Raw genomic sequence first — 24,961 nt, 5'->3', positions numbered from 1 at the left:
CGCCTAATACTTCTATACTTATGTAAACTTTTGGGATGCAGGACTTTTACTTTTAATTGAGTATTTTCCATTATGCATTGCCATTTGCTACATTTACTTAAAGGATCCGAGTACTACATCACTGGTATCATGATATCAGTTGTACATAATGGGAATGGTATGAGAGATTACCTCAGGCTATTCTACTGTATTATGATCGCTGATTGATGAAGATAAATTGTGCTCCTTGAAGTAATCTTTGGCAACCGCAACAAATAACACCTCACCAATCTGTCAAGCGCACCCTAACCTAACGCTGTGGATGCCGAATACAGTTTCTGTTACTTTTGTGTGATCTTCATTACGATATACCAATAACGAAGCCATTTGAAACCTGTTACCGGTTCATTCCCAACTGCAGGAGTAGATAGATGTAAGAGACCTTGTGAAGCCTGGCCGGCCTTCCAAAATGTCTGCTCTGGCAGCTTGAGGTCACATTTCGCCACAGCAGCTCCGCAGCCTCGATTCCTTCAACTGTAACCTTGACTTCTCTGTCTTTCACTGCTCGCTAATTCACTTTCCTGGCCCGTCTAAGCTCTCTGGGCTTTGATCCTCCACATCTAGTCTAATGGTATCTGCTGATTCCAGTGTTTCTCAGAAAAGATAGGGGAAAAGAAAAAAAAGAGTACTGTAGTTTCAGATCCCTCCAAAGACTAACCACCAACTCATCCAATTCTCACTTTTTCTTTCGTGTCAGTCAGCATCTCTGGCTCTTAAAGGCAGTACTAAGAATATTAATGAAAGGCAGTCAGCATACTCAGGAGTGCTTAGTGCTTTTACTGAAAAAGAAAAATCGATTAAGATTGAGAACTATTTGAAAAGTCGCTGATTATTTTTTTATTCTTTTGACTGTTGATTGAATCGGCTAAAACTGTCTTCTCTCACTTCTTCAAACGAATAGACTTGACTGCCAGTCACATTTCCACTAAAGCAACCAGCTGTGTGGCTGAAACCTGCATAGACAAGATCATCAATTTGTGCAATAATATCTCCAGCACCTTGTAGCAATTAGCAATATATATATATATATATATATATATATATATATATATATATATATATATATATATATATATATATATATAATATTGTATAACGCTAGGCCTCACAACTCTAACCAGTGCAGCCGCCACATGCACAAAGTTATTGTAAATATTATCTTGGACATCATGGTTAGGGGAAGTGCAGCTTTTTCGGTTCATATTCTGCACCGATGGCATCTGCGGCTTTGAGGCTAATAGTGTTTTTCGACCTTGACGTACCTTCAGGACAAAGCAGAAGTCCGTCGGCGCTTTGTATTTGCTCTTCAAGTCTTTGCTATAGTAGACATTCACGTTGTCAAACTGGATGAAGCAGACCAGGTCACGGGACGACTGAGGATTAAAAAAGGGAGATAGCATTATAATTTGGTCTGCGATGTTTCCAAGCTCTGAGCCGAAGATGATTTATTGCCAAATTAACATACCACGTTCTTATTTTTAACAAGATCTCGAGGAGTTGTCATCACAGCCCCTTTTGCCCCTTCAACTGATACAGTATAACAATATACAGTAGCCGGGGCATAATATAGTGTATGAATGGTATGTTGTAGTGGGCTGCCAGAGATCAAAGAGATACAGTACAGTAAGTGAATGTAGTGTTGCTAGCCAGCGGGAGGGGACGGCTCCAGTTATATTCAGCCCGGGTTTGAAACAGGAGCGGGGTTGATGAAGCAGAGAGGCTGCACACTAGAACTTTGTAGTCCCAATGAACAGGGGGAGAAAAGCTCCCGCACACATTTCATGAAGGTTTCAGTTGACATAGCGTGAATATTTTCATCTTTCACCACCGCTGTTTATAACGGGGGCACTTTGGGCCCAGCAGCGGCTCAAGTGATGCACGCTGGACTAGAGGCTTTTAGCTGCAGGATGATGCTTCTATTGTCTGGCTTTTTGCCACAAATGTCCTCCTCTGACCCCCGACCCGCTGACCTTAGTCTTCCCTTTGGGTACATAATAAATTCCCGAGGCCCTCAGTTGGAAGAGCCGCTGTTTCCAGGACTTCTTGCCGTCTTCCTTTAGGTAGAGCGCCCCCTCCAGGTCAGGCACGATGGTGGACGTCCCACAGAAGTTCTCCTACGTAGGTAAAGGCATGCAAGTACGGAAAAGGATTAGGGCCATTATGTTGAAAATGTAGCCAATTTCAGTTCTGAGATTAAGCTTGGCATTTCTGAGAGTAAAGTCAGAATTCTGAGATTAAAATAAGAATTCTGAGTTTAAAGTCATGAAATGTCACTCAAAGGAAATGTTTCACCTATGCCTTTGTTGTGTGACTGTGTCATTGTGTGTGTGTGTGTGTGTGTGTGTGTGTGTGTGGGGGGGGGGGGGGGGGTGCGTGCATGTGTGTATTTACCTGTATTAATAACTCCTTGTCCCTATCTTTCATGTCTTTGAGAGCTCCCTTGTCCTTCTTCCACAGATAAAAGTTCTGCAATGGGAAAAAAAACTTTACTCAACAAAAAGTCAGTATTAATGATTATTGATTGCTACTTAAAAGCAGATGTGTATTTCATTTCTTGGCGTCAAACTGGAATTCTCTAAAGAAGATTTAAGGGTTGTATAAATACCTTTCAGTTCAAGAAAATGTATAAAGAAAGAATAATTAGACTATAAGCTGTCAGGTAAAGATTTCCTTAGTTGATTATGACTTATTGCATATGGCTTTTGATTCCCCCCCTGCATTACCATGAGCAAAACAAATAAATACATTTATGTTCGACTGATACATTGGGTCACCCCCACCGTGTCATCCACCTCAAATAGGATAGATATTTATTGTATGATTGATCAATTCTACACTGCTTGTCTATGGGAAGCCCTCATTGAACCTGAATTTATTCTAATTTTTTTATTGGATTCCACTTAAGACTGTTTTATTGTTGTTAACTATCCTGGGTTTCAAAGGGGAGTTGAAACCCAGTCAGAGGCAGTGTTGTAGTTGGGTCACTATATGTTGAGTCTGAGTCAAGTCTAGAGTCCCCAGTGTTTGAGTCTGAGTCAAGTCTAGAGTCCCCAGTGTTTGAGTCTGAGTCAAGTCCGAGTCACCAAAGAAGAGTCAGAGTCCAGGCATGAGCATGAATCCACATATAGGTGTAACACACATGCCTGCCCTTATGTCACCATATTTATATACTGTAGCTATCAATATCGTATTATTAGGGCCTGTTAGGAAAAACTAACAAAAACAAAAACTGTTTTCATCAATTAACAAGTCCGAGTCCGAGTCTCCAACTTCCAAGTCCAAATGCATGAATGCTCGAGTCCAAGTCTCAGTCGTCAGTGGTCAAGTCCAAGTTGAGTCACGATTCCTGAAAATGAGTCCAGGGCTCGGGCTTGAGTTCGAGTCCTGGACTCATTTTCAGGACTTCTGAGTAGTACACACTGGCCAGAGGCTTGACCAGAATACAATTCAGATGAAAATAAATTCATCCTTGTATTTTTGGGGGATGAGAATGGTGAAATGTTAAGATACTGAATATTGGCACAGAACATCCGCTATCGGTCGAACCCTGCTAATGATGGTCTTAATGGTCTTACTGGACTACTTTGGCTCGGTATCATATAGCCGTTGTTTTGATCGTGCGGAGAGAAGGCCCGAATAATGTAGTTTTGATCACTTTTGTCACAAGTTGAAATGTAAATTGACAGAGACGTATAAAGTAGGTCTGTCTTTTGTTGGGGGACGGGAGAAAGCATGATGGGGTGCTTTAGAAATGAGAGTATCTCACAGGTTTTCCATACAGCTATCTGTCCCTGCTATCCCAGCTATCTGTCCCTGCTATCTGTCCCAGCTATCTGTCCCTGCTATCTGTCCCAGCTATCTGTCCCTGCTATCTGTCCCAGCTATCTGTCCCTGCTATCTGTCCCTGCTATCTGTCCCTGCTATCTGTCCCAGCTATCTGTCCCTGCTATCTGTCCCAGCTATCTGTCCCAGCTATCTGTCCCTGCTATCTGTCCCAGCTATCTGTCCCTGCTATCTGTCCCTGCTATCTGTCCCAGCTATCTGTCCCTGCTATCTGTCCCTGCTATCTGTCCCAGCTATCTGTCCCAGCTATCTGTCCCTGCTATCTGTCCCTGCTATCTGTCCCTGCTATCTGTCCCAGCTATCTGTCCCTGCTATCTGTCCCAGCTATCTGTCCCTGCTATCTGTCCCTGCTATCTGTCCCTGCTATCTGTCCCTGCTATCTGTCCCTGCTATCTGTCCCTGCTATCTGTCCCAGCTATCTGTCCCAGCTATCTGTCCCTGCTATCTGTCCCTGCTATCTGTCCCAGCTATCTGTCCCTGCTATCTGTCCCTGCTATCTGTCCCTGCTATCTGTCCCAGCTATCTGTCCCTGCTATCTGTCCCAGCTATCTGTCCCTGCTATCTGTCCCAGCTATCTGTCCCTGCTATCTGTCCCAGCTATCTGTCCCTGCTATTTGTCCCAGCTATCTGTCCCTGCTATCTGTCCCTGCTATCTGTCCCAGCTATCTGTCCCAGCTATCTGTCCCTGCTATCTGTCCCTGCTATCTGTCCCTGCTATCTGTCCCAGCTATCTGTCCCTGCTATCTGTCCCAGCTATCTGTCCCTGCTATCTGTCCCAGCTATCTGTCCCTGCTATCTGTCCCTGCTATCTGTCCCAGCTATCTGTCCCTGCTATCTGTCCCTGCTATCTGTCCCAGCTATCTGTCCCAGCTATCTGTCCCTGCTATCTGTCCCAGCTATCTGTCCCTGCTATCTGTCCCAGCTATCTGTCCCAGCTATCTGTCCCTGCTATCTGTCCCAGCTATCTGTCCCTGCTATCTGTCCCTGCTATCTGTCCCTGCTATCTGTCCCAGCTATCTGTCCCTGCTATCTGTCCCAGCTATCTGTCCCAGCTATCTGTCCCAGCTATCTGTCCCTGCTATCTGTCCCAGCTATCTGTCCCTGCTATCTGTCCCTGCTATCTGTCCCTGCTATCTGTCCCAGCTATCTGTCCCTGCTATCTGTCCCAGCTATCTGTCCCAGCTATCTGTCCCTGCTATCTGTCCCAGCTATCTGTCCCAGCTATCTGTCCCAGCTATCTGTCCCTGCTATCTGTCCCAGCTATCTGTCCCTGCTATCTGTCCCAGCTATCTGTCCCTGCTATCTGTCCCTGCTATCTGTCCCAGCTATCTGTCCCTGCTATCTGTCCCAGCTATCTGTCCCTGCTATCTGTCCCAGCTATCTGTCCCTGCTATCTGTCCCTGCTATCTGTCCCAGCTATCTGTCCCAGCTATCTGTCCCTGCTATCTGTCCCAGCTATCTGTCCCTGCTATCTGTCCCAGCTATCTGTCCCAGCTATCTGTCCCAGCTATCTGTCCCTGCTATCTGTCCCAGCTATCTGTCCCTGCTATCTGTCCCAGCTATCTGTCCCTGCTATCTGTCCCTGCTATCTGTCCCAGCTATCTGTCCCTGCTATCTGTCCCAGCTATCTGTCCCTGCTATCTGTCCCAGCTATCTGTCCCTGATATCTGTCCCTGCTATCTGTCCCAGCTATCTGTCCCTGCTATCTGTCCCTGCTATCTGTCCCTGCTATCTGTCCCTGCTATCTGTCCCAGCTATCTGTCCCTGCTATCTGTCCCTGCTATCTGTCCCAGCTATCTGTCCCTGCTATCTGTCCCAGCTATCTGTCCCTGCTATCTGTCCCAGCTATCTGTCCCTGCTATCTGTCCCTGCTATCTGTCCCTGCTATCTGTCCCAGCTATCTGTCCCTGCTATCTGTCCCTGCTATCTGTCCCAGCTATCTGTCCCTGCTATCTGTCCCTGCTATCTGTCCCAGCTATCTGTCCCTGCTATCTGTCCCTGCCAACAGACCAAATCCATTAACGTCTTTGAGATTATAAAGGAGTCCCGCTCTATCAACAAACATGCCAAGACTTTGGTGTCTTTGGCCTGAAGCTGTTTTGCTTTGATACATTACAGTGAAGACATAAACGGAAGAGGTCGTCCTCTGCGCAGAAACATTCAGACAACAATTCAACAGTGAAGGTAGCCAGATGGAGCTGAGCTGAAATAATGTGGAGATAGATTTGCACAAACGGAGGCCAAAAATGGACTGGCCAGTTGTTGAACTTTCGGGACGTCACGTACACATCACCTATGATCACTCAAATGTGTGTCCAGAGAGGCAGAACTACTACAGTGTCAGCCCAGTCACCAGAGTAACAGTGTCAGCCCAGTCACCAGAGTAAAATGTCGGCTTTGTACGTTCCTAGAATCCAGGGAAATGTAATATGAACATTTCTGAACCAAAATATGTTGCATATCACCTTTCTAGATACATGAATATTAACCTTATACACGTCATCGAACGACATGAGTCTCATGTTGTCGTCCCCATTTTACAAGCCACTCTCGAGCCACTCCCTAGCCCTTGTTTTTACATTCAGTTTGAACCCTAACCTTAAAGGAAGGCTTTTCCCATTTTCAACCCACTTTGTATCATTACAATGTGGGTAATATTCTGCAGATCATGGGCAGTATTTACCTCCTCTTCATGTATTCCTGCACAGAGAGCTCTGCACTTTATTCCAGGCACTTCCGTCTCCAAATGACGCAAAATGTGGTTTGGAGATGAAGTGAACAGATGTTCTGCTGTAGGGTGACTGTTCCAACCACAGATTGTTTATTTTTATTATTTTGTCTTTATACGCAAATCCACGGAGAATCGCATCGAGAGCCTTAACGAGCAGCCATGCCAGCTGGCTGGGGCGGAGTTTCTGCAAGCAGATGAACAGGGATTTCTCAGTGCAGAAAATATGAAGAGAAGGATAAAGTTGTTTCACTTGCCTAAACATAACCAAAGTTGTTTTACTTGTGTTTAGTGTTGGAAAGGCAACAGGGTTTTCAAATGAACTGCCATTTTGTTTCAAATACGTTGAGATTGTCGTAAAATGCCAAATTTTTGTTTTGTGTAGAATGTACGTTGATATTGTACATATCCCTGGTTTTCAGACATGTAAAATGCAGTTTTATTCTGCGGATTGGGTTGTAGGGGGCGCTTTATATTTAAGCAATATCACACGAGAGGGAGTGCTGTTGTTGGCTAATATTGGCACTGCTGTGATTCGGTCGCAGGCACGAGGCCGCAGGCCCAGTGCCGAAGATAATCACAGCAGTGCCAATATTAGACAACAACAGCACGACCTCGAGTGTGATATTGCTTTTATACAACAGTTCTATTAAACAAAGCTGATTAAAAAAATGACAAAAAGCTGAGAAAATATATGATTTCTGTATTTATTCCTCCGCCAACAAAAATAGTTCCCTCAGCTTTCTGCTTTGCCGAAAATGTAGCCTAATCAGCCTAATTAACTGCAGGCTGTCTACTTTACTACTGTCTACTCTACAGCTGTGAAGCATTTTGTTGATTACAGCAGCTGTGAAGCGGAGTGATCTACACACAGTGAAGCGCCAGTGCATTATCATGAAATAACGGCACTCGTAGGATCCCTCTTGTCCAATCAAATTGCTCGGCCGGAACTACCTGTTGTATAAAGGGGACGTACTGTACCTGAGGATTTTTGAAGACGTCGTATTTGTCCTCCCTCTCTTGAAAGATGACTTTGTTTTCGCTGTCCCTCATCCATGCTGAGAGTGGCTCCACCAGGTTCTCATGGTCTTCAAACCCCCGTTCTGCCGAGAGGAAAGCAAATTCAGATGTCAGCAAACACAGCTACTGTAATCTATGATTCTATCAGCCATAAAAACATCCCCTCAGCACATTCAGATATGAACACCGGGACTGTAGCTTTGGAAAATTAAAAAGATGTCTCCAGTTTACTTATTCAATATTATATTTGTTATAATGTGGGTTTCCCATCGCACTGAATTGAAGTTCACAGTGTGTTATTGTTTAAAAGAGAATCAAGAAAGTTGTTCAATCCCTTTATATTCTCAATGTCACTCTTTCTCTGGTGGTGTTAAGGTCAGCCAGATTCCCATAGTCCTCTGTCTGTTCGTTTGGCTTTGCACCATTCAACACGTTAAAACAAATGCTTTACCATGTGCAGTATATACTATACCATAATGCTTTACCATGTGCAGTATATACTATACCATATGCTTTACCATGTGCAGTATATACTATACCATATGCTTTACCATGTGCAGTATATACTATACCATATGCTTTACCATGTGCAGTATATACTATACCATAATGCTTTACCATGTGCAGTATATACTATACCATAATGCTTTACCATGTGCAGTATATACTATACCATATGCTTTACCATGTGCAGTATATACTATACCATATGCTTTACCATGTGCAGTATATACTATACCATATGCTTTACCATGTGCAGTATATACTATACCATATGCTTTACCATGTGCAGTATATACTATACCATAATGCTTTACCATGTGCAGTATATACTATACCATATGCTTTACCATGTGCAGTATATACTATACCATATGCTTTACCATGTGCAGTATATACTATACCATATGCTTTACCATGTGCAGTATATACTATACCATATGCTTTACCATGTGCAGTATATACTATACCATAATGCTTTACCATGTGCAGTATATACTATACCATATGCTTTACCATGTGCAGTATATACTATACCATATGCTTTACCATGTGCAGTATATACTATACCATATGCTTTACCATGTGCAGTATATACTATACCATAATGCTTTACCATGTGCAGTATATACTATACCATATGCTTTACCATGTGCAGTATATACTATACCATAATGCTTTACCATGTGCAGTATATACTATACCATATGCTTTACCATGTGCAGTATATACTATACCATATGCTTTACCATGTGCAGTATATACTATACCATATGCTTTACCATGTGCAGTATATACTATACCATAATGCTTTACCATGTGCAGTATATACTATACCATATGCTTTACCATGTGCAGTATATACTATACCATAATGCTTTACCATGTGCAGTATATACTATACCATATGCTTTACCATGTGCAGTATATACTATACCATATGCTTTACCATGTGCAGTATATACTATACCATATGCTTTACCATGTGCAGTATATACTATACCATAATGCTTTACCATGTGCAGTATATACTATACCATAATGCTTTACCATGTGCAGTATATACTATACCATATGCTTTACCATGTGCAGTATATACTATACCATAATGCTTTACCATGTGCAGTATATACTATACCATAATGCTTTACCATGTGCAGTATATACTATACCATATGCTTTACCATGTGCAGTATATACTATACCATATGCTTTACCATGTGCAGTATATACTACTATACCATATGCTTTACCATGTGCAGTATATACTATACCATATGCTTTACCATGTGCAGTATATACTATACCATATGCTTTACCATGTGCAGTATATACTATACCATATGCTTTACCATGTGCAGTATATACTACTATACCATATGCTTTACCATGTGCAGTATATACTATACCATATGCTTTACCATGTGCAGTATATACTATACCATATGCTTTACCATGTGCAGTATATACTATACCATATGCTTTACCATGTGCAGTATATACTATACCATATGCTTTACCATGTGCAGTATATACTACTATACCATATGCTTTACCATGTGCAGTATATACTATACCATATGCTTTACCATGTGCAGTATATACTATACCATATGCTTTACCATGTGCAGTATATACTACTATACCATATGCTTTACCATGTGCAGTATATACTATACCATATGCTTTACCATGTGCAGTATATACTATACCATATGCTTTACCATGTGCAGTATATACTATACCATATGCTTTACCATGTGCAGTATATACTATACCATATGCTTTACCATGTGCAGTATATACTATACCATATGCTTTACCATGTGCAGTATATATTACTATACCATATGCTTTACCATGTGCAGTATATACTATACCTGCTTTACCATGTGCAGTATATACTATACCATATGCTTTACCATGTGCAGTATATATTACTATACCATATGCTTTACCATGTGCAGTATATACTATACCTGCTTTACCATGTGCAGTATATACTATACCATATGCTTTACCATGTGCAGTATATACTATACCATATGCTTTACCATGTGCAGTATATACTATACCATAATGCTTTACCATGTGCAGTATATACTATACCATATGCTTTACCATGTGCAGTATATACTATACCATATGCTTTACCATGTGCAGTATATACTATACCATATGCTTTACCATGTGCAGTATATACTATACCATAATGCTTTACCATGTGCAGTATATACTATACCATATGCTTTACCATGTGCAGTATATACTATACCATATGCTTTACCATGTGCAGTATATATTACTATACCATATGCTTTACCATGTGCAGTATATACTATACCTGCTTTACCATGTGCAGTATATACTATACCATATGCTTTACCATGTGCAGTATATATTACTATACCATATGCTTTACCATGTGCAGTATATACTATACCTGCTTTACCATGTGCAGTATATACTATACCATATGCTTTACCATGTGCAGTATATACTATACCATATGCTTTACCATGTGCAGTATATACTATACCATATGCTTTACCATGTGCAGTATATATTACTATACCATATGCTTTACCATGTGCAGTATATACTATACCTGCTTTACCATGTGCAGTATATACTATACCATATGCTTTACCATGTGCAGTATATACTATACCATATGCTTTACCATGTGCAGTATATACTATACCATATGCTTTACCATGTGCAGTATATACTATACCATATGCTTTACCATGTGCAGTATATACTATACCATATGCTTTACCATGTGCAGTATATACTATACCATATGCTTTACCATGTGCAGTATATACTATACCATATGCTTTACCATGTGCAGTATATACTATACCATATGCTTTACCATGTGCAGTATATACTATACCATATGCTTGACCATGTGCAGTATATACTATACCATATGCTTGACCATGTGCAGTATATACTATACCATATGCTTTACCATGTGCAGTATATACTATACCTGCTTTACCATGTGCAGTATATACGTAAGGGATAATGTATACTGAGCCGGTGATTACTGTGGAAATAATGACCGACAGGTGAATGATTTAGCCCGACGCGCAGCGGAGGGCTTAATATTCACCTGAAGGTCATTATTTCCAGTAATCACCGGCTCAGTATACATTATCCCGCTTAGAACACGGCCTACAACTAAATCATTCAATAATCTGACAAAAATAATTATTCAAATAGATTTTTTAATAGCCTTTTCGACACAAAGCGGTTTCATTCGTAATTGGCACACAAGACACCACAGCTGCAACTGGTTGGCCTAATTAGTAGCGTCTACGGACAAAATGCTCTTACCAACTGATTAATCCAGGTGTGGCAGAGCAGCGGTCGGTTGTCGAGAAATAATGACCGGTGAATATTGTTGATTGACCAATCAGAATCGAGTATTCGAGAGAGCCGTGTTCTAATATACCATATGCTTGACCATGTGCAGTATATACTATACCATATGCTTTACCATGTGCAGTATATACTATACCTGCTTTACCATGTGCAGTATATACGTAAGGGATAATGTATACTGAGCCGGTGATTACTGTGGAAATAATGACCGACAGGTGAATGATTTAGCCCGACGCGCAGCGGAGGGCTTAATATTCACCTGAAGGTCATTATTTCCAGTAATCACCGGCTCAGTATACATTATCCCGCTTAGAACACGGCCTACAACTAAATCATTCAATAATCTGACAAAAATAATTATTCAAATAGATTTTTTAATAGCCTTTTCGACACAAAGCGGTTTCATTCGTAATTGGCACACAAGACACCACAGCTGCAACTGGTTGGCCTAATTAGTAGCGTCTACGGACAAAATGCTCTTACCAACTGATTAATCCAGGTGTGGCAGAGCAGCGGTCGGTTGTCGAGAAATAATGACCGGTGAATATTGTTGATTGACCAATCAGAATCGAGTATTCGAGAGAGCCGTGTTCTAATATACCATATGCTTTACCATGTGCAGTATATACTATACCATATGCTTTACCATGTGCAGTACAGTATATACTATACCATATGCTTTACCATGTGCAGTATATACTATACCATAATGCTTTACCGTGTGCAGTATATACTATACCATAATGCTTTACCATGTGCAGTATATACTACTATACCATATGCTTTACCATGTGCAGTATATACTATACCATAATGCTTTACCATGTGCAGTATATACTATACCATATGCATTACCATGTGCAATATATACTACTATACCATATGCTTTACCATGTGCAGTATATACTATACCATAAGCATTATGGTATAGTATATACTGCACATGGTAATGTGCAGTATATACTATACCGTCCCCATATTAAGGACTCAATAAAACACAAGCAGCTGGTTTGCTGGGAGGAACTTTAAAAACATTAAAACTCCAGAACACATTCAGATCACATTCAGATCACTTTCCTCCTCCTCCTCCCTCTGCCCACCCACACACTTGCTGCTGTACATCTCCATTATGTAGCGGGCATTTGACTGCAGTTAGCCAGGATTCCCAATTACAGGTTAGCAATGGAGGCAGAGGTAGGCATTAAATAAATTGCTCCCAGGGATCCTAGTCTATAGTTTTACTATTGCAATCACGAAATGGATGGTGTGACTTTGTTGTTGGGACTGAGTTATTAGGAGTTAAGACCCTTTGAAGTGCAAACTCAGATGGCAGAACGGGGGTTAGCCACATGGTGCGGTCAGGCGCTGTGTGCATGGGGAGCACATGGCCGCCCCAGCAGCATGCATGCACTGTAAGAGCATTTGTTTGAAGGCTGCATTGCTGTTGAGCACAGTGGGCTTTTATTGGCCATGACTCGCCTTGACCTGTTTAAAAAGATGAAACGTTGCATTTGTGAAATATCACTTTACCACACTGGTTTACCACACCGGTCAAAGGTTTGGACACACCTGATTGAATGTAGGCTACTATGTTTTTCTTAATCTTAAACACATTTTCATCTCAAGGCTTATGCTGAAAATGTTTGAAATTTGCTTATTAGACAAATATAAATAGTGAAGTTGATGCCCATTTTCCTTCCAAATCCTTTCGCCTTTCCATCAAGGCAAAGTGTTATTATTTATTTATTATTATTATTATAAAGTGTGGCTACTAGAATCTAAAATCTAAAATAGTTTTGATTGTTTAACACTTGTTTGGTCACTGCATAATTCCGTGTGTTACTTATTTCATAGTTTTGATGTCTTTGCAATTATTCTAAAATGTGGTAAAAAAAAGAGGAAAATGTGGTTTGCCCAAACTTTTGACTGGTAGTTATAAAACATAAAATCGCCATGGGGGGGATCATAACCTGTGTACTAAAACTAAATGTATAGATAGTTTCCAAGCTGTCACGCTACTCAGTGTTAGTCAGAGTGGTGACACATGGCCCTATCTGTCTGTGAGTCACATCATGGTCTCTAATGGAAGAGTCCAGGGTTTTGTGTGGGTGACGCGCTATAAGCAGCACTCAGGCGTCAGACAGTGCTCAGTACACACAGGCTATCATTTTGGTAAAAACGGACACAAAGTTGACCAAAGGGAAACAGGCGCTTCCTCATTTGTTTTGCACTGACAGCACATATTCCTCATCTTTATTAACAGGGAACAGGAAAGTTTCATGTCAAATATTTATTTTGTAACACATGAATTCCTCTTTGAAAGTTTGTCTACAGTCCGGACTGTATTTATGAGGAACCCTGTCTGCTTTGTTATGAACTCATATTCCAACACCCAAAAAGCAGAGAGCACTTCCCTATTTATAATTGATATCTGCTGAAACTTTCTGTTTTGGTTGTTGAAATATTGGAAAAAGTTGTTTGAATTTTTCAACTCTGAAAAGTCATTTACACAGCATTTTCTTAACATACTACTGTATATAGGCCTTACAGTCACTAAATGTGATTTTCAAGTCAAATAATATTGACTTGGATTTGCATTGCTAACAAAGGCTAACCATTTCTACTTCTAACATCTCTCAATGTAACCGCTTTTGTGATGGACTGCTGCAAACGATTCCCTGATCATGACAAATGAGATGGGTTGTTTAGAAATATGAGGGTATCTCCTTACGCTGCTGAACCTGATCAAGTTGTTAGATTGGTTGCTTTCATAGGGAAAGCAGATGGCAGCAAGTGGCCAGAGAGAGCGATGCTTGTGAAGTCCACCAGCTGAAGTAAATATAGCAGACAGCACAGACGCACCATTTCACATCATAAGGCTTCTATTTCTCCATGACAGCAAAGATGACTGACAATGTCCGATACAGCAAATTAAACCCACCTGTCTACACTCTGTGTGTGTGTGTGTGTGTGTGTGTGTGTGCGTGTGCGTGTGCGTGTGCGTGTGCGTGACTGCGTGTGTGCGTGTGCATGCCTATGCGTGCGTGTGTGCGTGCGTGTGTGTGTGTGTAGACTAAGAGACGGGGGGTGGGGTGGAGGGGCGTCATATCAATGCCTCATTGTGAGCCTGCAGCAGTGTGGCTGTCGTCATGCCAATAAAAACACAGTCCATCATCTGGGCCTGAATGAAATGTCCCACCCTGCACACTGGCCTGTGTGTGTGTGTGAGTGTGTAGCTTTATGTGTGTATATACTGTATGTGTATGTTTAGTTTACTTGACAATTGAAGATAAAACCCACACAGCGGGCACAGCCCATGTAACATCTTTGTTAAAGTGGTCATCTGCAAGATCCGTCTGTGTTCATCTTTGGTGGCAAAGCGCCGTAGACTGTCAAAAGAGACATAGTGAGTGTGACCCATTGGTTTGTGGACTTCCATTTTGAAGCCTCCAGTTCCGCATTTTGGCCGCTGCCATCTTCATTATTTGGAGCCAGAAGTGACGTAAATTTGAAGGAGAAGAGCCACAGCGGCCCCTGCTATTGGTCCGTGATCGGCAGGCTGCGCGCGCCATCACTGGACGGGCGACCTGTCAATCACGCCCAAAACAGTATTTTTTTATCATCTATTTTACTCTAAACTGGTGAGCTTTATAAAAATGTAACCCCCATGCAGTTAGCATGAAAGCTGAAATTAGCTATAGAGACAAAAAACTATTTTTGGTCCTATTTGGTTGACATCGTCCAACCCGTGTGTGTGTGTGTGTGTGTGTGTGTGTGTGTGTGTGTGTGTGTGTGTGTGTGCATGCGTGCGTGCGTGCGTGCGCGTGTGCGCGTGTGCATGTGCGTGCGTGCGTGCGTGTGTGTATTCCCCCTGCATAACTTAATAGGTAGAAAATGTCATTCCCACTTTTGCCACCCATGTGAAAAATGTAATGATACAGTTGTGATACTGTATAGTGCCTTATGGCACTTTGGATCAAGGCGTCCTCCAAACTGGTACACAGTAGCCTATGTTCTGTTACATTCCAGTTCCTCACCCAGTTGCAGGTCAGGGTTGGTCTCACATAGGCTCCAGTCTACGTTGCAGTCGCAGTGAGTCTTCTCAAACAGGTTGTCCAGCACGTCTCTGACCGTCTGCCTCTCGTCCACCATCAGCGTCTTGGTGCTGCCATCGTTTATCAGCACCTTCACCACTAACTGCCAAGAAAGACTTGTGTTGACTTGACTTTGCCTCGTCTTACTTCACTTTGCTTTCATGCTTTGCTTTACTATTGTGATCAACACTGAAAGAAGACATGTCTACATGTGAGCTAAACAAAAGAAAGAAGAGGGGGAAAGTACACATTTCTACATGTGAGCTAAACAAAAGAAAGAAGAGGGGGAAAGTACACATTTCTACATGTGAGCTAAACAAAAGCCATGGATTTATGAGAAAGCAGATGATGAAGGGTAGCAGTAAACCAAGACAATATTTTCAATAACCCGTGAGGTTATAATAACAGTCATATGTTATGATGTCAGAGTGTAGCTAATATCACCCCTTGCTTCAAGTGCATGACTCTTTCTTGAGTTGTTACATCATAATTCAAGGTTTTATGTTATCTGCATGACAAGGTTTCCCCCTCTTTTCTACAAAGATAGAAGAACCGGACGGACAAACCGTCTTTATTTGTCACACGACACCTGTTACAACACACGCATGCAGCCAGCCACACACACACACACACACACACACACACACACACACACACACACACACACACACACACACACACACACACACACACACACACACACACACACACACACACACACACACACACACACACACACACACACACACAGTCTGTACAGTCTCAGATAGGTTTTTGGGGGGAGTTTTTCCTTGTGCGCATCTACGTAGGGGACCCTGGCGTGCCGGGGCCTGGTGCTCGGGTGGTAGCGCGCGACCTCATGGACCAGGTCATGGCATGGCTGCTCCCCTGGGTCTTGGCGTGCCAGGGTTAAGGCTAAGGGATGCCGGTTATGGTAGGATAGGGTAGATTAGGCTGTAGATTAGCTTCTTTGGTTGCTAGGTAGGTAGTAGACTGGCTCTGTGTCTTCTTGTTCTTTTCTCTTCTCTTCTATGCTTGTTATATATGAATTGTTCAATTCTGTTTCAGATTCAGATTCATTTATTTAAAGAGTGGGACATTACACGTTAATGAACAGTACAGCCGTACAGTAAACATGTCAGGTTATAGCCCAAGGGCTATAACCGATCTAGCGAAGCACCTTTGATTGTGCTTCGCTAGATTTAGCTAGACACATTCTCTGTAAAGTCCTCTGAGACATGCTTGTGAATTAGGGCTATATAAATAAACTTGACTTGACAGATCGAAGGTAAAAGTTTCCAGTATGATGTGGACAACAGCAGGTGTGTCTGGAGGGAGCCTTAAAACACATGCAATGTGCAGTTTAATAACAGACTACATGCAGTAAATGGATGTTTCTGTATCTTAACATTAGTCTGACCCCAGCAGTTGTAGCATCAGTGCCCATGTCTCTCTCTGCTATTGAACTTCTATGACCTTTCTCCTGGTATGTATTCATTTCTATGAAACGGTCTTTGTGCCCTCTTCACCCCGAGCTGGCTGAGATTCATTTGGCTCTGTGGAGTGTGGAGCGCTGCTTTACTCTCAGGCTCATATAGCTTCACACTTCATCTGGAATCAAAGCCGGCTTTGGGAAGCCGGGGATCTCCGCAGCACCGAGTCGCCGCTCTCGTTGGGTCATAAAAACGTGCCTCTCAGAGATACTATCGTAGCCGTCTCAGAGGGTTTGGCCTGTTAGATCACATGTTACACTGCCTTGACCTTTCCAGGACACCTATACGGTTAATATCCCTGGATATCAATATAATCTGTCCTTCCTCTTCTCTCCTCATGCAAGGTGTGACAGACCTGTGTCTGCCCCAGAAGCAGGGTTTTTTCTAAAGCTTCGAGGGCCATGTGACCGCAGAAAAAGTCTGCCGCAACCACTGAGAGTGCAACCGTGCTCTTCTGCACCTCACAGCTGAGGGCACTAGGGCAGATGTTGGTGTGGAAGTGGCCAGAGGTGTGTGTTTCCTTAGCGCTCGCACAGCACCACTTTCATTTGCTTGCTTTCACATCATCATGCCTAAAGGAACGGATGGCCTTTCATTTTTGCTCAGAAAACTATAATTGTGGGGGGCGTCTGGGTAGTGAACACGCCACCGCAGAGATCCGGGTTCAATTCCCGGCCGCAGTGCTAGTTCCGGCTTGGACGTTCCAACAGACACAATTGGCCGTGGCTGCGGGTGGGAAGCCGGTGGGGTATGAGTCCTGGTTGCTGCACTAGCTAGCCGAACTCTGTTCGGGGGGAGGGGAACTGAGGGTAATAGCGTGATCCTCCAATGTGCTATGTCCTACCAGTGAAACTCCTCGCTGTCCGAAAAAACGGTTGGTGACTGCACATGTATCGGAGGAAGCATGTGCTAGTACTCTCCATCTCCCCAGAGATGGGGTGGAGCAATTAACCGGGACAGCAGGGGGAATTGGCTAACCGTGCATTCCATTGCACTCGGAATTTCTGAAAAAATGACCTCCGACAGGGAAAAGTGCAACAATGGAACGGTCGTTCAAGACGCAACTCCGAGTCGGAAACTCGGGCAGCATCCACCAAGCCCGAGTTTCCCGAGATAAACACTCTGACGTCACAATCAACATGGCGGCGCACAAATAGACACACATGGTGATAAGTAAGCAGTTACTTTTTCACAAATGTTTCACCTTATGTAGTGTTTGTGTTATGCAACAACTTTTAGTTGCCATTTCGATTCCCATACAGTTGATTTGTGCTTGATAGAAGCATGCGGTAGCCTACTAGCCGTCCATGTTTGTATTTTCCCGCGCAATTGCACTCGAACGCATTTAGAGCGGAACACGGAAATACTGCGTCAGAATTTTTGACACCCGACTTTCAATGGAGGGCACCAGGGGCGGACTGGGAAAATAATTCAGGCCGGGCATTAGAACCAAGCAGGCCAGGCCGATACGGGCCGCCGCATGTGCCGGCGTCCGAAGGGCGACGGCGAAAAATTTGGGCCGTTTGAAGCCCAATTTCGGCCGTTTGAAGCCAGATTCGGGCCGTTTGAAGCCCAATTTGGGTCATTTGAAGCATGATTTGGGCCATTTGAAGCCCAATTTTGGTCGTTTGAAGCATGATTTGGGCCGTTTGAAGCCCAATTTGGGTAGTTTGAAGCATGATTTGGGCCGTTTGAAGCCCAATTTGGGCCGAGTCCAATTTTACAATGAGATGCACCCACTTTAACCCTGAATAAACTAATAAAACCACGAGTAAACCAGTAGGCGGCGCCTGGCCTGCTGTTCAGTGAGTGACCTAACTGCGGGCACCAAAAAAAAAAAAAAAAAAAAAAAATTGCAGGCCAGGCCAGGCCACCGGGCATTTGCCCGACGTGCCCGATTATGCAGTCCGCGCCTGGAGGGCACCATAAGTACAATTGTGGAGAAAATGCGGGAAAAATCTGGGCGGGAAGGGGGCGTGGACTATCATTGTGACAGATGTTGACGAGGCATCTTTTTGCTGAGCTCTGTTTTCCTTTAGACTTTAGCCAACATCTAACAATTTATAATCCCCGTCTTCAAAGTGTCATGCGAAGACTTGCAAGCTAAGCCATGAGATAAAGTAGTGATGTACAACTTGACATTTAAGATTTGCAATCATTGTCAGATAACACGGTTGCTCCATTACATCAAAAATGACAATGGTATGGCATTCTAATGGCATGAAAGTAGTTTGATTTAGTGTAAAATTGCAGTTCCCGATGCAGGTCTGCGTGCGTGACCACATGTGCCAGCAGTTTGGTGCACTGCTTTGAAGATGAGAAAGTGTCCACATATCACCCAGAGGAAGCTACCCCGCAGTAAGTTGGCCGGATAAAAGAGCCATCCATTACTTTGATTAATGGGGCTCGCAACAAGAATAGGAAGAAAGAGGGCTACTATGTTTCGACATTACCTCTTTTACAATGACTTCCAGATAGCTTCCAGATAGCAGATAGATATTTCACAATGTTCTGTCGTGTTTCTCCGCTGCCAGTGGATTTCACAGTCGTACTGTACGCATATCAGTTCAGTGTTTTGTTTGTCTTACCTTTTTAACTTTGGCCTCCTTGAGCTTCTCGAGTGCAAGCTTGATTTTGTCTGCCTTCAGCTGAGCCTCGATTTCCTCCTGAATAGGACCAACAACAATAACATGCAATGACACAGTGGAAGTAAGTAGTAGAGTAGAGACTAAAGCAGGTTGTGAGACAGTCACAGAGGCATGTCACATCTTCATAGTGGGACAAGTCATTATGTTAGTAGACTAGAGACTAAAGCATGTTGTGAGACAGTCACAGAGGCATGTCACATCTTCATAGTGGGACAAGTCATTGTGTTAGACTAGAGACTAAAGCATGTTGTGAGACAGTCACAGAGGCATGTCACATCTTCATAGTGGGACAAGTCATTATGTTAGACTAGAGACTAAAGCAGGTTGTGAGACAGTCACAGAGGCATGTCACATCTTCATAGTGGGACAAGTCATTATGTTAGTAGACTAGAGACTAAAGCAGGTTGTGAGACAGTCACAGAGTCATGTCACATCTTCATAGTGGGACAAGTCATTATGTTAGTAGACTAGAGACTAAAGCAGGTTGTGAGACAGTCACAGAGGCATGTCACATCTTCATAGTGGGACAAGTCATTCTGTTAGACTAGAGACTAAAGCAGGTTGTGAGACAGTCACAGAGGCATGTCACATCTTCATAGTGGGACAAGTCATTATGTTAGTAGACTAGAGACTAAAGCAGGTTGTGAGACAGTCACAGAGGCATGTCACATCTTCATAGTGGGACAAGTCATTATGTTAGACTAGAGACTAAAGCAGGTTGTGAGACAGTCACAGAGGCATGTCACATCTTCATAGTGGGACAAGTCATTATGTTAGTAGACTAGAGACTAAAGCAGGTTGTGAGACAGTCACAGAGGCATGTCACATCTTCATAGTGGGACAAGTCATTATGTTAGACTAGAGACTAAAGCAGGTTGTGAGACAGTCACAGAGGCATGTCACATCTTCATAGTGGGACAAGTCATTATGTTAGTAGACTAGAGACTAAAGCATGTTGTGAGACAGTCACAGAGGCATGTCACATCTTCATAGTGGGACAAGTCATTATGTTAGTAGACTAGAGACTAAAGCAGGTTGTGAGACAGTCACAGAGGCATGTCACATCTTCATAGTGGGACAAGTCATTATGTTAGTAGACTAGAGACTAAAGCAGGTTGTGAGACAGTCACAGAGTCATGTCACATCTTCATAGTGGGACAAGTCATTATGTTAGTAGACTAGAGACTAAAGCATGTTGTGAGACAGTCACAGAGGCATGTCACATCTTCATAGTGGGACAAGTCATTATGTTAGTAGACTAGAGACTAAAGCAGGTTGTGAGACAGTCACAGAGTCATGTCACATCTTCATAGTGGGACAAGTCATTATGTTAGACTAGAGACTAAAGCAGGTTGTGAGACAGTCACAGAGGCATGTCACATCTTCATAGTGGGACAAGTCATTATGTTAGTAGACTAGAGACTAAAGCAGGTTGTGAGACAGTCACAGAGGCATGTCACATCTTCATAGTGGGACAAGTCATTATGTTAGACTAGAGACTAAAGCATGTTGTGAGACAGTCACAGAGGCATGTCACATCTTCATAGTGGGACAAGTCATTCTGTTAGACTAGAGACTAAAGCAGGTTGTGAGACAGTCACAGAGTCATGTCACATCTTCATAGTGGGACAAGTCATTATGTTAGACTAGAGACTAAAGCAGGTTGTGAGACAGTCACAGAGGCATGTCACATCTTCATAGTGGGACAAGTCATTATGTTAGACTAGAGACTAAAGCAGGTTGTGAGACAGTCACAGAGGCATGTCACATCTTCATAGTGGGACAAGTCATTATGTTAGTAGACTAGAGACTAAAGCAGGTTGTGACACAGTCACAGAGGCATGTCACATCTTCATAGTGGGACAAGTCATTCTGTTAGACTAGAGACTAAAGCATGTTGTGAGACAGTCACAGAGGCATGTCACATCTTCATAGTGGGACAAGTCATTATGTTAGTAGACTAGAGACTAAAGCATGTTGTGAGACAGTCACAGAGTCATGTCACATCTTCATAGTGGGACAAGTCATTGTGTTAGACTAGAGACTAAAGCAGGTTGTGAGACAGTCACAGAGTCATGTCACATCTTCATAGTGGGACAAGTCATTATGTTAGACTAGAGACTAAAGCAGGTTGTGAGACAGTCACAGAGGCATGTCACATCTTCATAGTGGGACAAGTCATTATGTTAGTAGACTAGAGACTAAAGCAGGTTGTGAGACAGTCACAGAGGCATGTCACATCTTCATAGTGGGACAAGTCATTATGTTAGTAGACTAGAGACTAAAGCAGGTTGTGAGACAGTCACAGAGGCATGTCACATCTTCATAGTGGGACAAGTCATTCTGTTAGACTAGAGACTAAAGCATGTTGTGAGACAGTCACAGAGGCATGTCACATCTTCATAGTGGGACAAGTCATTATGTTAGTAGACTAGAGACTAAAGCATGTTGTGAGACAGTCACAGAGTCATGTCACATCTTCATAGTGGGACAAGTCATTATGTTAGTAGACTAGAGACTAAAGCATGTTGTGAGACAGTCACAGAGGCATGTCACATCTTCATAGTGGGACAAGTCATTATGTTAGTAGACTAGAGACTAAAGCAGGTTGTGAGACAGTCACAGAGTCATGTCACATCTTCATAGTGGGACAAGTCATTATGTTAGACTAGAGACTAAAGCAGGTTGTGAGACAGTCACAGAGGCATGTCACATCTTCATAGTGGGACAAGTCATTATGTTAGTAGACTAGAGACTAAAGCAGGTTGTGAGACAGTCACAGAGGCATGTCACATCTTCATAGTGGGACAAGTCATTATGTTAGACTAGAGACTAAAGCAGGTTGTGAGACAGTCACAGAGGCATGTCACATCTTCATAGTGGGACAAGTCATTATGTTAGACTAGAGACTAAAGCATGTTGTGAGACAGTCACAGAGGCATGTCACATCTTCATAGTGGGACAAGTCATTGTGTTAGACTAGAGACTAAAGCATGTTGTGAGACAGTCACAGGGGCATGTCACATCTTCATAGTGGGACAAGTCATTATGTTAGACTAGAGACTAAAGCAGGTTGTGAGACAGTCACAGAGGCATGTCACATCTTCATAGTGGGACAAGTCATTATGTTAGACTAGAGACTAAAGCAGGTTGTGAGACAGTCACAGAGGCATGTCACATCTTCATAGTGGGACAAGTCATTGTGTTAGACTAGAGACTAAAGCAGGTTGTGAGACAGTCACAGAGGCATGTCACATCTTCATAGTGGGACAAGTCATTCTGTTAGACTAGAGACTAAAGCAGGTTGTGAGACAGTCACAGAGGCATGTCACATCTTCATAGTGGGACAAGTCATTCTGTTAGACTAGAGACTAAAGCAGGTTGTGAGACAGTCACAGAGGCATGTCACATCTTCATAGTGGGACAAGTCATTGTGTTAGACTAGAGACTAAAGCAGGTTGTGAGACAGTCACAGAGGCATGTCACATCTTCATAGTGGGACAAGTCATTCTGTTAGACTAGAGACTAAAGCAGGTTGTGAGACAGTCACAGAGGCATGTCACATCTTCATAGTGGGACAAGTCATTATGTTAGTAGACTAGAGACTAAAGCAGGTTGTGAGACAGTCACAGGGGCATGTCACATCTTCATAGTGGGACAAGTCATTGTGTTAGACTAGAGACTAAAGCAGGTTGTGAGACAGTCACAGAGGCATGTCACATCTTCATAGTGGGACAAGCCATTATGTTAGACTAGAGACTAAAGCAGGTTGTGAGACAGTCACAGGGGCATGTCACATCTTCATAGTGGGACAAGTCATTATGTTAGTAGACTAGAGACTAAAGCATGTTGTGAGACAGTCACAGGGGCATGTCACATCTTCATAGTGGGACAAGTCATTGTGTTAGACTAGAGACTAAAGCAGGTTGTGAGACAGTCACAGAGGCATGTCACATCTTCATAGTGGGACAAGCCATTATGTTAGACTAGAGACTAAAGCAGGTTGTGAGACAGTCACAGGGGCATGTCACATCTTCATAGTGGGACAAGTCATTATGTTAGTAGACTAGAGACTAAAGCATGTTGTGAGACAGTCACAGGGGCATGTCACATCTTCATAGTGGGACAAGTCATTGTGTTAGACTAGAGACTAAAGCAGGTTGTGAGACAGTCACAGAGGCATGTCACATCTTCATAGTGGGACAAGTCATTATGTTAGACTAGAGACTAAAGCAGGTTGTGAGACAGTCACAGAGGCATGTCACATCTTCATAGTGGGACAAGTCATTATGTTAGACTAGAGACTAAAGCATGTTGTGAGACAGTCACAGAGGCATGTCACATCTTCATAGTGGGACAAGTCATTCTGTTAGACTAGAGACTAAAGCAGGTTGTGAGACAGTCACAGAGGCATGTCACATCTTCATAGTGGGACAAGTCATTCTGTTAGACTAGAGACTAAAGCAGGTTGTGAGACAGTCACAGAGGCATGTCACATCTTCATAGTGGGACAAGTCATTGTGTTAGACTAGAGACTAAAGCAGGTTGTGAGACAGTCACAGAGGCATGTCACATCTTCATAGTGGGACAAGTCATTCTGTTAGACTAGAGACTAAAGCAGGTTGTGAGACAGTCACAGAGGCATGTCACATCTTCATAGTGGGACAAGTCATTATGTTAGTAGACTAGAGACTAAAGCAGGTTGTGAGACAGTCACAGGGGCATGTCACATCTTCATAGTGGGACAAGTCATTGTGTTAGACTAGAGACTAAAGCAGGTTGTGAGACAGTCACAGAGGCATGTCACATCTTCATAGTGGGACAAGCCATTATGTTAGACTAGAGACTAAAGCAGGTTGTGAGACAGTCACAGGGGCATGTCACATCTTCATAGTGGGACAAGTCATTATGTTAGTAGACTAGAGACTAAAGCATGTTGTGAGACAGTCACAGGGGCATGTCACATCTTCATAGTGGGACAAGTCATTGTGTTAGACTAGAGACTAAAGCAGGTTGTGAGACAGTCACAGAGGCATGTCACATCTTCATAGTGGGACAAGTCATTATGTTAGACTAGAGACTAAAGCAGGTTGTGAGACAGTCACAGAGGCATGTCACATCTTCATAGTGGGACAAGTCATTATGTTAGACTAGAGACTAAAGCATGTTGTGAGACAGTCACAGAGGCATGTCACATCT

The 24,961-nt window shown here is 42.8% G+C and overlaps 1 protein-coding gene across 2 annotated transcripts in view; it reads right to left on the bottom strand.

The window, feature by feature from the left end:
• Positions 1–24,961, bottom strand: part of apbb1ip (amyloid beta (A4) precursor protein-binding, family B, member 1 interacting protein) — a 47,980-nt gene that overhangs the window by 5,825 nt on the left and 17,194 nt on the right. For both annotated transcript variants that reach the window (XM_083656582.1, XM_083656583.1), the window contains exons 5-10: positions 19,703–19,780; positions 15,565–15,724; positions 7,592–7,713; positions 2,431–2,505; positions 2,010–2,153; positions 1,302–1,412 (exon numbers count right to left, since the gene is read on the bottom strand). In XM_083656582.1, the coding sequence (XP_083512708.1) occupies positions 1,302–1,412; positions 2,010–2,153; positions 2,431–2,505; positions 7,592–7,713; positions 15,565–15,724; positions 19,703–19,780 (690 nt within the window). The remainder of the gene's footprint in view (positions 1–1,301; positions 1,413–2,009; positions 2,154–2,430; positions 2,506–7,591; positions 7,714–15,564; positions 15,725–19,702; positions 19,781–24,961) is intronic.

Source organism: Poromitra crassiceps (assembly GCF_964638095.1).
Source record: "Poromitra crassiceps genome assembly, chromosome: 2".
Classification (NCBI taxonomy): Eukaryota; Metazoa; Chordata; class Actinopteri; order Beryciformes; family Melamphaidae; genus Poromitra; species Poromitra crassiceps.
Note: the sequence above shows the minus strand (reverse complement) of the source record. Positions and strands in the feature narration are given on the sequence as shown.